This window comes from Homarus americanus, unplaced genomic scaffold (assembly GCF_018991925.1).
Source record: "Homarus americanus isolate GMGI-L3 unplaced genomic scaffold, GMGI_Hamer_2.0 scaffold32929, whole genome shotgun sequence".
Taxonomy (NCBI): domain Eukaryota; kingdom Metazoa; phylum Arthropoda; class Malacostraca; order Decapoda; family Nephropidae; genus Homarus; species Homarus americanus.
Window position 1 is genome coordinate 19631677 of NW_024737097.1, and position 16581 is coordinate 19648257.

General features: G+C 35.7%; 1 protein-coding gene across 6 annotated transcripts in view; it reads left to right on the top strand.

Annotated features, from left to right (window-relative positions):
* The window catches only part of LOC121873286 (protein numb-like), a 36659-nt gene that overhangs the window by 13302 nt on the left and 6776 nt on the right, over nt 1-16581 (top strand). For 3 of the 6 annotated variants that reach the window (XM_042376744.1, XM_042376739.1, XM_042376740.1), the window contains exons 6-12: nt 968-1157; nt 1893-2005; nt 3015-3144; nt 4454-4489; nt 6904-6969; nt 13773-14021; nt 15392-15578. In XM_042376744.1, coding sequence (XP_042232678.1) covers nt 968-1157; nt 1893-2005; nt 3015-3144; nt 4454-4489; nt 6904-6969; nt 13773-14021; nt 15392-15578 — 971 coding nt within the window. The remainder of the gene's footprint in view (nt 1-967; nt 1158-1892; nt 2006-3014; nt 3145-4453; nt 4490-6903; nt 6970-13772; nt 14022-15391; nt 15579-16581) is intronic. The other 3 variants (XM_042376742.1, XM_042376741.1, XM_042376743.1) reach the window with 3 other exon arrangements.

The window sequence follows — 16581 nt, forward strand, 5'->3', positions numbered from 1 at the left end:
CAATGGGGAAAATTGGGTTAGGTTTAAGAAGGTCCAAAAAAGTGACCAAACTTGACTTAACGAGTTCATTTTCTTACGAACTAAAGCACCAATGAACACTAGACTCCGCAGCTGACGCATCATCCTGGGAACACCAGACTCGGCAGCAGACGCCACACTGCCACCCTCACTTGACAATCCCACACCTACATAAATGAACACCAAAAATATTAGGTACAATATTAAATCTTTTCCATTAAGCTTTCCATTATCTTCACTTTTCACGTCACTAGCAACCATTTACACTCGCTTTGGAAATCTGCACCAGACTCGGCAGCTGACGCGCCATCCTGAGAACAACAGACGACACACTGCCATCCTCACTTAACAATAATAAATGAACTAACCAAAAATATTAGTTACAGTATTAAATCTTTTCCATTAAGCTTTCCATTATCTTCACTTCACTTTTCACGTCACTAACAACCATTTACACTCGTCTTAGAAGTCGTAATCTGCAGCAGAGTCGGCTGCTTTTTCGTCACTCACTCGGAAAGACTGAGCGGGCAAGCGTGAAGGTGTGAGCAAATAACGCATTTGTTTGCCATGGCGGTACATTTGAAATATTTCCTGCCCAATTTCCCTCGCGAAATAAAAACTTAATCGCTATACTATACAGTATAGGAAAATTTTGATAATTTTGGTAGCCACTATATAAAAAAAAAATCTTTATATAAAGTCGCGATATATCCCGACCCTACTGTAATTGATAACTAGAGAGTTGCTCAGTACTACTTGTTAGCTGAAAGAAAGTGTATGACGTGATAATGGTTCTGCTTATTATGAAATGTTGCTGGAGACATAATGATGATACATTTAAATGTTGCCTGGCCCTGTGTTGTGTTTCAGAATAATTCATATTGTTATTATGTTGTCTCATGAAATGTTAGATTTTTGTATTTACTGTATTTTGTATTCCTTGGTCTAGGGTGAGAGATTAAGTCATGCTGTTGGCTGTGCTTTTGCTGCCTGTCTGGAGCGCAAGCAAAAGAGAGATAAGGAGTGTGGAGTTACTATGTCATTTGATCCCACCACGTCCACCTTCACCCGATCTGGTTCCTTCCGACAAATGACCGTCACAGAGAGGTTGTCTGATCCCCAGGAATGCAAACCAATTGGTTAGTAAATTTTATAAGCCTTTGTATTTAAATTAATTTTATGGTTAAGTCTTAGGAGTTAGCAGGGGTTTGGGAAGGTTTGATGAACAAACAAAGTTGTTTTTGTATGTCACATCAGTGTCCTGTACAGTATTTGTTTTTCATGTTTTAGGGATGCAACAAGGTACTCTTAAATGCTCATAAAATAGCAGGACATGTTTCGCCCTGGGAGATGCTGTACACTTGAGCCAGTCCTTGGTTAAGTGACATTCAGCATTCACCACACTCTAGAGATTGTGTACTGTACTATTTCATCAGGGTGAGTGTAAGTGGTAGTGGTGGTGTTGTAAGGCATGAGTGTGTAAACTTATACATTTTGTTGATAAACTGAAGTAGCCACCATCCTCACTTGCTACACTTCAGCCTTGGGAGGTGTATGGAGGTTAGCTCATAATTTTTAAATAGAAAATTTGTCTTATGGTTAGGTTACAGTACTTTGTATCACTTTATTTATTTTACATGTTTAATAGAACATGGCTGTAGTAGAAGTACTAACGATGTTCATAAAATTGATAGAAATTTAGTGCCTTGAGAAACACTCCTAAGTAAACCTAGCAATTTACAAATTTCAGACCCCCTCACCCCATCTTCCCCAGTTAGTCTTATATATCGGGACTTTACATTACTTAAAATGATCAGGACTAAATTAGGAATAAATTAATACAAAACTTAAAATTCTCAATATTACTGTTGCAGAACCTGTGCCAGTGAAGAAGGTTGAGAATCCTCATGCCATTGCCAGACCACATGCTACACCACTTATGCTGCAACGTCAAGGCTCCTTTAGGGTATTCCAGCATCTTAGCCAGGTAACTCTTTGGTCTGATCTTCATTTTCCTGTTTATTTTTCCATTCCACCAATATGGCCTTTAAGTCACTACAGTAAGTCCTCAATATAGACAAGGGATGCATTTCTAAAAGCCCTCATAAAAATCAAATATTGTAGTTAAATGGGAAAAAATTAGGATGCATTCCATAACCTAAAATAAAACTTCCAGACCAATTTTCGAGAAATAAACCATAAAACAAATTAATACAATATTATTTTAAAAATAATAGATAAAGCAAGTGTACAGTACAGTGTACTGTACTTAACAATAAAAGCAGATACCTGTACTTCATCTTGGGTAGACTAGATGATAGAGGTGGTGGTAGAGGTTTTACATTGTGGGTTATGGTGTTGGAGTGACATCTGCAGTCATTCAGGGTTGGAATCCATATCAGGGAGTATGACATCTCACATAAGGTTGAATTTTGCTCATATTGATTGAATTCCGGGTCGGAATAGGGTCTTTGCATAAGAGTGAATTCCCATATGCTGAACTCGCTTATATCGACAACTTACTGTATGTGTGTATTTATATATATGGTTGAAAATTTTTTACAGTTCATACATAGATATAATCATTTGTGATCATATGCACAAGACCTTGTTCATGCATTAGTATTTTAGGAGATTCTTGAGGGTACAGATTTTGAAGAATGACGATGGTGAGTCTTTTGTACATCATCAGAAGTAGCTTGCCAATACTGAATGTGTTTTTGTAGATTTGTATCCTCAAAGTTTCATGTAATAGTTCCACCTCTTCATCTTTGTGATATAATGGTACAGTATAGTTATACTGTATATGATCACCTGGCTGCTCTCCCACGGCATATCAGTCAGGTGTGTAGCCAGATGTTTCACTGTTTTAGTATTAATGGTTATACTCAGGTAGAATTCCTCCTCCCCCCCTTTTTATTGAAGTTTTCCACAAATTTCTCGTCAGTATAGCTTCTGTATTTCAAGTACCTCAGGAATGTCTGTTTTCTTTTCAGTCTCCATTCAAGCGGCAGTTGTCATTACGATTAAACGAATTACCATCTAATTTGGAGAGGACACGTTCTATGTCACTAGATAACAACGCTGTCAACGCTGCGGTCACCAACAACAATAACCAGCCGCCAGGTAAATAAAACGCCTTAAGAATAGTGTTTCTTTTCCCCTGATGTTTCTTTCAGAGTTGCAGTACAGTACTGTAAATGTTTATATGCTGTTCAGGCGCCGATTTCTAAAATAACGCTACAATGCTGATAATTTTGAACTAACACAACAATTATTGGAATGGGAAGCAGTGAGAGACTTGTGTAAATGTTAAAGAATGATAAAAGTGTGTAATTAAAGTGTGTATATACAGTATATATATAAATTCCTTTAGTCTCTCTCTCTCTCTTTCTCTCTCTCTCTCGCTCTCTCTCTCTCTGTTAACTTGGGAGCTTAAAAATAAAAAAATTATAATCCTTTGGAATTCACACAACTTATGCCCATGCAAACTTTATTTTATTTAGCTTCAGATTAATTTCATTTGTATATTTATTGCTACAGTGAATTTTCTTTCTCAAACTCAAATATATAACAGTATGTAGAACTACCCCATGTATACAGTATTGTACAACTCCAATCTACAGTTTGAGTTTCACATTAAGGTAAATGCCAATGATTCAGTTTTAAGGCTGTGATGCATGGCAATATTTTAGCCAGCTGTGAATTGCAAGGATTATAGTAAAGTGAAGTCCTACATAACCTTTAAATGCTGAAGTGTCCATTTCCTGAAAAGTTGTATGGTATAAACATAAGCCCATTGGTGAAATTTTAGCATCTCCCAAACCCTTGTTTTTGTGTGTGTGTTTTTTTAGGTAGTTGTTGAAGCCATATATCATCTAGGGAGTGAATTTTGGATATTTCAAGGTTTATCATTGGGTTTCATTTGTGCTTTTCACTTGATCAAAACAAGAGTGACAGATACTGAAGAATGTTCCCAAAACTCTTCAGTCACACATCATACACAATACAAACTTGGGGTATCACAAAATCCAACAGCAGTGATGAAAACATTACCCATATAATTTAAGACAGCATCATTTAAAACTGACCTGAAATATAGGTAACAAAATATTTCTTATTACTTTTCTACCAGTATGGCTCAATGGAAGGTTTAAATTCCTCGGTATTCCAATTTTTTACAAAGCACAACGGTTCTTCATGTATAGGTTGGTTTCAAGAGACTAATGAAAGTATTGTTTAATGAAGGTTTGAGGCACTACAACAGCTGGTCCTCTGTTTCTTCACCGATGAGATGTATAGACACTCGGTAATTCAGTTTTTACTATATACTTGTACATTACTCTAAGGTTCTCATACTCTTCTTCTGAAATCCTAAGATGTCACCATTTTCTTCACTGCTTTAATTTTTCTGACTCGTAATCTCACCCCTTAGGCCGAGTCCCGCGCTCTAAGACAACCTGTTCATTTAGTAAGTAAAGAGGAGGCGGCCGCATTGATTTACACACAATGTTGCACAGCACATGTACATGGCAGTCTCCAATGGCACTTTTGTCATGGCTGTAATTGATCACACCGCCTACTATGTCCTCCTCTAAATTTAAGCAACATCTTAAATAAGAACATCACAGACTCAAACAGTAAGACCAGCCCTAGTTTCACTATTACAGCTTTGGAAACTCGTAAGTTTATTTTTAAATCTGAATTTTCTCACCTCTGTTGTAATCTGCGTGTGTGATTAGATTGTCTTCAGTCAGTATTTAACTTGGTCTGCATTTCTTTAGCAGGTAATAATGGACAAAGAGGTTCTAAGAGAATTTTTTTAAGTTATATTATCCTTCCCAGTAAAGGAAAGGGATTAATATATGTTCACATAATTAGTGCAAGTATTTTTAGAATTTTGTCAGATACTTTTTGAATTCTGTATCTTATTTACAAGTCCTATGGTATAGAAATAAAATACTGTACTGTGTACAGTATTGAAGGATTCTAGAATAATTTGAAACTCGCATATTTATCAACTGGAATTTCAATTGATCACTGTTGTAATCCCCAAATAAACTGAACATATAGTTTACAGTATTTGGATTAGTTTCACTGGCTTTGCTTATGAAACTTTTGAAATGTACAGTATTTAAAGATTACATCTTCATTTAAAACTATTATTTACATGAAATTTATTGCGCCTTATTAATAACAGTCATTGGACTTTTGTAATTCCTTAGCTGACGTTTAGTTAAGTTTTATTAAATGCATATTTAATCTTTGGCAGAGCAATTACTTCTATATGTTGCCATTCATAGTGCAGTTTTGATCATTCTTGTTATCTTAAGTAGTATATAGACATTTTATCAGTGTTTGACAATATTGCTGGCTTTAGTTATTTCATTACTCGCTATATTTATCACATCTTATTTATGTGCCCTTGTTTCTTATATTCTTGCTCATACTTATTATTATTTGTATTACTGACTTTTAATGCTAGCTTTTAGCAGTTGAGGAGCGTACTGTCTTTTCATCCTCAGTAGTTAGTTTTGATGTACAGTTGCACTTGTAGACTATCTAACCTGCTATTTGTTTCATACTTTTTTGTTTCTTTGTTGCCAAATTAGTCCTAATAGTTTCATTAACTTTTGTTTCTTTACAGCACTTCACATTATTATACAATACAGTACAATTCTGTACAGTATATGTTTTGGTTCATTATTTTTGTTTTTAACTATCCTGACTAATTTATCTTTTTATTCACACGATTTCATATTAGTACAGTACAATACCAGCGTCAGTACTAATGATATGATGCCCTCTGTAAGTGACTTGCATATTATAGCATTAAATGTGTGGAGTTGAAAACCCAGGTAAACCCCTCAACAGTAGTGACTAGGGCTTAGTGGCTAGTTAGTTACAACCTTCCAGTCATAACTAAGCTTTCTAAAAGGATCTTTGTCAACAACTATCGCCATTTGCTGTAGAAGGCAAGGAGTTGTGATGTCATACTAGGGTGAATCTGATGCATTTTCTGGAATAACTTGTAGGTTAATTTTTTAATCAAATTTTGTCCAACTTCATGGTCTTGGACCTTGAGGTAATTTCCTCTCATAAGGTTTATTGTGTTCATCTTTGTGCTCTCGATTAGTGTACAAGGTAACCTCTGAGAATCCATCACCTGCTGGTTTTAGGTTATATTACATCTTAGACCCTAACTCAGCAGAGCTTAGTTGGGATCTGGATGAGTGATTCTCTTTTCCTGTCAGTTTCAACCCATTATCCATATTCTGAGTTACTGGGACCTTGCCATCAACATTATGCAACTGTAAAAAAGGGGTTTTAACCCAGTTGAAATCCCAGGAATGAATATTTAATGCATCATGAATCTCTATTCACTAAAATATTCTCAAGTCTTTATTTGAGTTTTGACAGTCTAGTTGACACCAGGTCATAAATCATTATTGATCCAGAATCCATTTTTACTATCAACTAAACGATTCAGCTCCCCTCATCCCTATGAGCAGATTGGAAATTAGCTGGAACTGTGATTAATATCAAGTATGCCAGCTGTGACTGAGCTTTCAGTTGATAGGTGCATTGTGTTGTTTCCACTGATCCTTTTTAGACTTACCATAATTATGACAGGAATAGCAAGCAATTAATGAACCAGCCCCAGGCACAGCTGTAGAAGGGTTAATTTGAGGTCTTCACCACCTAAATTTAGTGCTATGATATGCAAGATGCTTAGTTTGGTCTTGGTCATATGGTAGGAGTTTAGGATCAATCCTTCATTGGTTATATTATGATTATTTGGCACCATCGAAATATATTGCACAGTACATGTTCTGTTCGTTAGTTTGTGCTTGTGTGGATGGATTTGCGTGTTTATTATTTCAGAGAGTCCCCAGCCTCCACCTCGCACTCACAGGAATAGACTCCACTCGCTCCCAAATGCAGTTAACAGTGAGTGTCCTGGCATGGCTTGCAATGGGCTACTATATCTTCTTTTGCTTATATGGACAAAGAGCAAGGAATGTGCTCTGTTTCACTCATTATCTTGCATCATACTTACAAGCACTTGTTACCTTAATTAAAGACAGTTATTGCAAGCTGATAATATCCCACATGATTGGAATTATTTTTTTTCACTTATTTGGGGATGACGGACATAGCCAAAGTTTATAATTATGAGAAATGTGAAAATTGATGGATTAATAATTAGAACACCGTTCATGAAGGGATTAACATGGCTTAATGATGACTGAGTACAGTACTCAGTCCCATAACTGTTATCTTGAACTAGCTAATAATAACCATCATCTTCAGTTAGTCTTTTATAGGATGTTCAGGAACAACATAAAGATTAGCAACCTTGGCAAAGAGCATAAAATGTGTAAGATTTTCATTGATCAAGAAACTGCAGCATGAAAGTACCGTAATCATTTGGTAGGTGTTGTCCACCACCCTGCCACACCATCAGCTAGACCACAGTGACCCTCATCTTACTCCAAAAAGATAACCCCTTTTTCTGAATGTATAGAAATTGTATGTAGAACAATGTGTAGGTTAGATTACTTCACATCATATTATTTACTCTCACAATTAAATTATGTTGCAGTAGAAATACACATAACGTAACTAGTATCTTCAGTCATATCTACTTAATACTGTACAGTGCAGAATACGATGAAAACCAAAGGGTTTGAAAATCATCTCAATAAATGAGGGGAAGTAATGAGTTTTTATGATCAGACACTTAGACCAGTATGCATATTCTTTTTTTGAGAGAACCAGAGACTAAGAGTACACAGACACACCGTTAATGAATATACAATTTTGAGTTGAAGCAGCTGCACCATCTCTGTTCTAACCACAGTTGTTTTTGAGTGTTTCTAACTGAAACTAAATCTACAAGTTGCTGTAGATTATGCAGCCTCATGTATGCCTGTGTGTGTGTAGATACCCCCTGTACAGTAATATTTAAGTACAGTATGTAAATTTGCAGGAGTGTTGCACCTGACCTGTATGTTACCTTTGCTAACACTACTTATACTTTGCATGTGTGTGTGTGAAGCTTTAAATAAATCTAAATACTTTGCTTTTATTTGCTTTGTGTTATGCAAGATAAGATTTGTCACAGGATAATCATCTTACACACTTGTAGAATTACTCATTTTTTCATGTAAAGTAAACTTGAGGTAAGGTTACATAAATCTTTTCACAGTAGACTCTTAAAAGTATCTTCAGAAATTCATTCTTGATTTGGTGTTTAGCTGAAGTTAATATCAGTAAGAAATTATGTGTCCAGTGTTTAAAATGTTTTGTCAGCATTATTAAGTTTGGTTTAGAGATTACTTATGGCAATCTGTAGCTGTCCTCCTTTTTTGAGGTCTTAACCATAAGTTAACATCAGGTACAGTAAGTTGTTTAGAACTTGGCCAAAATAAACACAAGTTAATCCAGTTGTGTTTACGTTCTTCCATAAATGTGGTGAACAAGGTCTATGAAAGTAACGTGTATAATGCAATATTTGTGCTGCTAGGTGGATAAACAAGTGCTTGGTCAGAAGGCTATTACTGTGTTACAGATGGCTTTATTTTTCCCGTCAAACATTGATTTTTTGGAAAATAATCAATAAGTGGAATCGTTCATGGCAGGGAGATGTAGCAAGGAGAGGGTTAACAAGACTTCACAAGGATATTTGTCATCATTACATTACCAATTCCATTTCAAACTTGTAAGACAATCCCACCATCTTTTAGTGTCTTGTGTGTTACAGCTCGGTAAACATTAATGTCACAGCTGATGGTCACATTTAAAAACATTGTCCGAACCATAACTCTTGTACAGTACGTATTAGTAAAGAAATTTTAACAAAACTTTCCAGGAATATTTGTCATCTTTAGAAAAAAATAGTAATTACCAAATTTAAATCTCTGTCAAAGATTAAGTTCACAGGAAGACAAAAGGCCAAAACATTTTATGATGTATGTATTCATTCATGAAAATATAGGGATCCTCATATTGATACTTGGGTGTTATCTCAGCAAAGGTTCAAGGTTTGGGGGTTTAGACCTGACCACAGATATGCTCAGTTATTGGAGTGATGAATCTCGCATCTATGTTGGTTACACTTCAAAACTTGAGATTCACAATCCATTATAGTTTGCTTTAACATTTGTGAAGGAATTGTTAGATGCTTCCAGTATGGTGTACAATGAGAGACAAAAGTCGTGTCGTGAAATTTGGTGAAAACATATACAGATGGGCTGAACTTCTGGTGCTCTCTGCCTTGTGGTGGGAGCTCTCGTAATGTTTCACGAGTTATATTTAATCTTCGGACAAAACCGCGACACAACTTTTGTCTTTGATTGTACAGTGCAGCAGTGAGGAAATATATATTGTAGGAAATAAGCCTGAGTGAATACATTAACCAACATGATCAAAAAGAAGTAACTGTATTGTAACAGAAAAAAAAAAAAAGTACAGTATACACTACTATGTCTTGCAAAGTTAAATAGCAAGTTATAGGATTTCAGACTAGGTTAATAACAACAGAAATGTGAATCTCAAATACCTGTAATTTAAAGCATGTATTTTGCAATGCCATTAGAAACTTTTGCAACATCACTATACATGCCAACATTATAGTACTGTTCATTGTTTAGACCAATTAGTGTTAGTTTCACTCGAGTCGCTTTCACTGACACGACCGTTTCATGTGGCAAGGCTGTAGTATTTTACTGCTTATGTTGTGTTATGCTTAAGTAGTATTTAACATCTTAATGTGATTCCCCATGAATTTGGAAATGTAGGAATGTAACTGTGAATGTGTTATAATGTGTAGCAGTGTATCTCAGAATTAATTGAATGACTACAGTATACTTATATGTACAGTGTGACTTGGACTGTGTTACCAAGCATCTGCTGTTCTCACTGCCCGGTTGTGCAGGGTATAGAAGTAAATGAAGATATGAGATGATTCTGTATACCTATATTTTATTCCTCTACAGCAGTGGTTCTTAAACTTTTTTGCCTCGTGCGCCTGCATAAGTCCTAGATCCCACGCCCCTCCCCCCCTGCATAAGTCCTAGATCCCCACCCCCTGATGCAACCCTTGGTTATTATAGAGTTGGAGGGATGAGCAATCATGTACAAAACACGTTCAGTTTATGACCAGACTTTTCTCTCCAACCGCTCGCGTCCCCCAGTTTAAGAACCACTGCTCTACAGGTTCATGCACTCTCAGTCTCAACCCTCTCTTCACATGTTAGACATTGAATTTTAATGATGGCTAAATTATGTACTGTATGTGTGGATAGAAATTTTTTTGTTAAGCATACAGTATTAATAATTTTACACATCTTTAAAATCATTTATACTCTGTGCCAAGCTTGTGGATTTGCAGTGTTTTACAAGTTTTTTTTATTTATGCCAGAATGCCTTTCAGTTCATATAATAGCGTGATTTACTCGGCACTTTTGAAGATTATATCAAGTATTATAGGTGTAGAGAGAACACTACTTGTTAATGCCACCATAAGAAGTATCAAATCAGGAAGGTTGCACCAACATTCTTAGGGAATAAATAGGGTAATGCTGCATGCTTTAGAGATTCCTTTGTATTTTATGATACCATTACTTCCTTTTCCTACTAACATGTTTAGCATCACCCTTATTTTCCAGAACCTCGAGTACTAATGGGGTTACTACAGTACTGGCTCCCACAGCATCTACAAAACACTTGTCAACAATCAATACCTTTTATACTCTTATCTTGGCTACACATTTATTTCATTCATGTCACCAGACTGTACATTCATATTGGATACTTTCAAGGTTGTTTTCTGATGATCTTGCATTTATTCACATTATTCATGCACACCTACAGTACAGTGTATGTAATTATATATGAAGGTTGTAAGCAGTAATGTGAAATTTGATCAGAGAATTATGAAGAATGTAATTTTGTGAATTAGATTTTAAATGCGAGTTTATTAAAGATAACATTAACCCCTTGTGTACGGGTTCCCCTGTGAGCTGAATTAAGTCATCTGGTATTAGCCCAAATAAAATATCAAAAGTGGCGTCCCCGTTATGAAGGGAGTCACTCCATATTAAACTGAATAGGTGAGAGTTAATTTACAGAATTTCAAAGGATGTAAACTGATATGGATCCATTTATTCTCGATTCTTGTTGAGTGCAACAAAAGAATTCATGACTACAAAACTGCTATAGGTCTTTTTTTTAATTTTTAATACTACTACTACTGTACTGTAATTTAATTCACCAAATAGATTTTTATCTACTCTTGATCTTACACATTCACGCACACTTGTCTCCTCTTAGTGTGTCTTATGTCATGCCTTTGTCATATTTCACTGACATATAGAACAGGGTACTCATAATTACATGTAGACACATCCTAAAGACCATTGTCAGTACATATATAATGGTAGAAGTATTAGTGTAGGTTTGTTGATTGTTTCACTGAAAGTGAAATACAGTACAGTTTCTTGAATGATAATTTATACTACTGTATTGTAATGCTTATAATTAAGTATGTATTTAGTATCTTCTTGCTAACATTTATGGCACCATTTAGCTTTGTGCACCAGATTGATTTTTTATTTGGGGGGCATTTTATTGTTTTGTTTTTTAGAATATTTTGTTTACTTTTAATAACTGTGCAGAGGAACAATCCAGGTAAAGTGTTTGTCAGTTTTATATATATATATTATGACGGAATATTAGGAAAATATACACAGTATATATTTGAGTGTGACATACTGGTACTTTTACTTATTAGTCCCATCCAAGGGGTCAGATTAGACTGTGTAAACTTATAATTATTTCCATTTGTTGCACTTTTTACTGTCACCTTATTGGACTTTTATATGTTGGTTATTAATATTTCTTGTGTGTATTTGAGGAGAACCTTTCTTCAAGTATATTTGACTTGACTGTAACTAATATTTACTTGCTGATGTCTGCTAGGTCATTTGAGGTAAGAGTCTACCTTCATTATCAGGGTTAGTGTTGCTGGGACTAGTCTTACAATCGGTCTTCCTTCTTATCACAACCAGGGCCTTGTAAGCAACACAGTACAGGGCATGGTGGTTAGTGGGTCATAAAAATCCTGGTGGCATGTGTTTCACTGGGCAGATTGGATGTATACCTGGATTACTGATTCAGTTCCAGCCACACCTTGCAATTGCATGGCTGTTACCTGTTTTCTCTGTCTCCTGTTGGAAGCTGAGTGGTTTCTCCCATGTTGCTAGCAGGTGCTGTTTAATCCCTAACTTTTGTGTCAATAAGTAGGTGATTTGTGCTTTTATTGTTTTACATTGGTGTTTACTTTTACTTGATGACCCAGTTTGAGATTTACTTGTCAGGTGTGGGGTATTAAGGTACTCTGGCATCAGGCATTCCCTGCTGCATATCTCAACCTGTTTGAGAATAGCATGTCTGCCATATACGGAGGTTTCGTTCCCAGGCAGGAGATACCCTGTACTCTGGTGAGGTCTAAAGGAGAATGTCTAGGATAGGTCTCACTTTGGTGTGTAATTCAGTCCTACATGTAATATTCCCTCTTGTCTCATCTCAAAGAGGATTTTTTCATATGCTTTTGTGTTCTCTGGTGGAACATAATGGGACTATTCAAGGGATCTAATAGCCAGTTAAGTCTGGATTTGGCCATTCAGTGAGAATAGTCAGGTCTTGGTTCATTTTACACGAAAGTTGGAGCTATAGTCTTCAACAGCACCAATATCTCTGGGCCCAACTCCAAGGGACCTGTTACTTGGGTTGCAATCGGGAGGATTAGCAATCGAATGTTGTACTCCTATTTCCCGAGATGGTTTCATTTATCTTAACTCAATATTTGCTTGTTTTTCCATACAACTTAAAAATATAAGAGTATGGTACAGTATACAGTATTGCTTACTTGGTTAGAATTGGATTGTCTGAACTGTCTTCTTAATAGTTTCTAGTCACCAGATAGTTGATCACATGTTCAGTGCATTTATGAGTCTTGAGGAGCTGCCAGATCCTTTTCCTATACAGCATCCAGATTGTACATTCGCTTGCCTGCATCCATGAAACAGCTGACGTCTGTGGAGGCCTTTAAGAAACAACTTAAAACTTTTTTTTTTAAAGCTTATGATCCTGAACAGGGTACAGTGATTACAGAATTACAGGGTTTAAGAAGTATTTAAACTTATGGGTGTATGAATTTAAAAGTTAAACTCATTTTTTGTGATCTTTTATTGTAGTACAGAATTTCTTTACTTTGTAGTGTTTTGAGCACTAGTGAATTCTTTAGAAGAACTGGTGTTTTTGAGAAACAAAAGATCAGCTGCTATTATTATTTCTATATACTTCCACATAACTAAGAGCTTGTATTTTGAAAGTGCTGAAACTCTTGGTGCCATCACAGTATTTCAGATTTTATTTTGGTTAAGTATTTTTGTGTCCTTAGTCCAGCTCTTCCAGTTTATTTTGGAAATTTTGATCTTAATCTTTCAATCTTCACTCCTTAACTCTTAATCTGGCTTTTGTGTTCATATTTGACATCTTTGAAGTGAGCAACACAAACCTATTTGTTACTATTACATTATATTTTGGTACTCATACCTACCACTTACATTATTGAGTTTTATAACAATACTAAGTTTTTTTCACAGTCTGTAATATCATAAACTATTAACAGACTTGTACAGTACAGTATATGAAATTTTTTTTTAAAAACTTTCTTATTCATGCAGTGACTCCAATACCTGAGAGTTCCCCAATAGTGGAGAATAAACCAGGTGACGCAGTGTCTGCCATGTGCCAGGAACTTTCAGCTGGGCTCTCCCTTCTTTCCAATTTTTCGGACCCATTCTCTTCCCCGGAGAACACCTCACCTGCTCACAACTCCTTTACTACAGCGACTACCACTGTCACTAGCTATACTAATGTTGCCAGCACAGTGGTACAGAGTCATCATGGAATACCAACTACATCACAAGGAGGTATGGATGTCCTGTATTGTATTTGTTTTCTTAAGGGTCTTACTTTGAGTCCTGTACATTTAAATTTTTTATCTTTCAGTGAAGCATCCATTACAGTATATACCTGTACCAGTACTTGATTATCTTCTTGTGGGACCTTCATTTTAGTTCTTCCTGGTCTCCTAATGGGATAGGTTGTCGAGTATTTTTTGTAATGGCCTTAACATTTTGTTTCATAAATGCCAAATTTGTTTTTTGTTTTGTTTTGTTTTATGATTTACAGATTAATACAACATTATATTAAGTTAACTTTGAGAGATGAAGGATAATTATGTTACCTTAAAACCTCCTCCTATTCACTTAACCAGGGGGGGGGAGGGTTGGTGCCACTGTAATTTTGTATGCTGTACCTCCACTTCCTTTTCTGAAATAAGAAATTTTAACGTATACATAACTGAAGAAATTGGTAATAAAGGGACACGGTAGAAACTAGAAGAAAAATTCGATTAGGACTGTTGGTGTGAGAAAATCCAGAGCTTGCAAGTTTGTAAAACATATATTTTCCATGTTATACTGATTTAGGTGAGATTATAAAGAAATGTAAAGAGAATTTGCCACTTAAATGCTGCTTTATGGTGAATCACTTCATATTATGTTCAATATTAGTAACAAGGCCAAGGCTGAAGTTAAGTCATGTATGACCAAAGTGTGTACAGTTACTAATACCAGAAGGAAGAGAAACATTATTTTAATATTTGTGTGGTTTATATTATTTTTTGAGCTACTCTTTAAGTAGTAGCACTGCTATTTTTTATATAGCCCATAGGTACAGTCACCCGAAAAAGTCCTGTCGCGAACCACGAACCCCGAGATTCAGACTCGTGAATCCGAAGCAGTTGACACTGATACATTATTCTGTCCATAAATGCTTCGGATTCAAGAGTCTGAATCTCGGGGTTCATGGTTTGCGACAGGACTTTTTTGGGTGACTGTACATTAGTTTAACATCCCTAACTGCCCCTTGAGTTTTTGATATACAGTACAGTACTGTACTGTATTTTGTTATTCTAATTTTTTTTTTATCTAATGTAAATTTTACTTGTTTGAGTAACATTGTCCAGCTACATGCAGTGTTTATTTGAATTCATACTAGGGTATACTGTATACAGATATTTTTTCAGCAATTTGTATGAGTGTCTTACAGAATAGTAAATTATACTGAAGTAGAGATATTGGAAGTAGTAATACTGTACCTAATTTTCTGCCTTTTTGTGAGCATTGTGTTGTTGTTACACCATCAATAAATTTAGTTTTGCAGATTCAGGTTACTCATAATATTGAGAAAATTCTGTGCTCAGTACTGTTTTTATATATTTTTTGGCTTTTTCCAGTCTTGCTGCCATCTGTTGAACCAATTCATGAAGAAAGCCCATGGGCTGGATCAGACATCAATGGCCAGCCCTTAAGTTTAGATGATCCGACAGGAGCTGAAACTAAAAGGTCACTAGGAGAAGAATGGCTTTCTCAGTTTAATACACAGCCTAAAATTACTAATGGGACCACAACACCACCACCAGGGTGAGTTGTATGTGACTTTATTTTATATGCAGTACAGGGGTTCCCCGGGTTATAAACAGGTTCCGTTCCTGAGGACGTTCATAAGTCAGATTTGTAAGTAAGTCGGAACACATGCTATATGCATACCGTACGTTCCCAAAGAAAAAATAAATCCCACTATATCATAGCCTAAGTCCTTATATACATCTAAAATCACTTATGACAGAAAAAGAAATAAAATGACAAAATACAGTAAACAAAAGTAAAAAAAATGGTAAATAAAATACTGTAAATTTCAAGTTTAACTCCGTTCGTATCGGCGGGCGTTCGTAGGTCGGGGACCTCTTGTATATCAGTTGGCAAACTGCATGCCATAATGCCACATATTACATACTGCATTGTCTTATTTATAACCTACATCAGGGTTAAGCAAGTCTGTATAGCCAACAAGTCTAGAAGTCATAACCCCAATATCCAAAGCCCCAACTTGTGACTGTGATTTGAAAAACAAATATTTTTTTATAATTAGATTATTCCACATCTTCATACTGGAATCCCAAAGGCCATTCACTTGGTAAGAAATTAACCACAAAGGGAGAAGGCCTTGGTGTTGTACAAGGTGAGGTACTTTGATCTGTTCATTTATTGACTGGTTACAGGTGCTCAAACCTGATCACCCTCCTCTTATCTCTAAGCAGCTAGGATGTTCTGCCCCAACTTTGACAGACAGCTAATTGTTATTTTGGGGGCATTAAACATTTGCTTAAGGTACAGTATTGGTAATTATGTAGGATTGTTGTCGAAGTGTGCACCATGCTGATGACATAAGTGATAGTTTCCAGCTAGAATAAAGCTGTTCAACTAATTAGACTTGTTAATTTCCAATTTAAAAATAAAGTAGATTTTCAAAAATACCAAAGTTTAACTTTAGTATTTTTACAATACAGTATATTATTTATATTTATTCATGTATTTACTTCATCATCTCAGTTTAAAAAATATTAAATTCAATTCTTGTAAATTG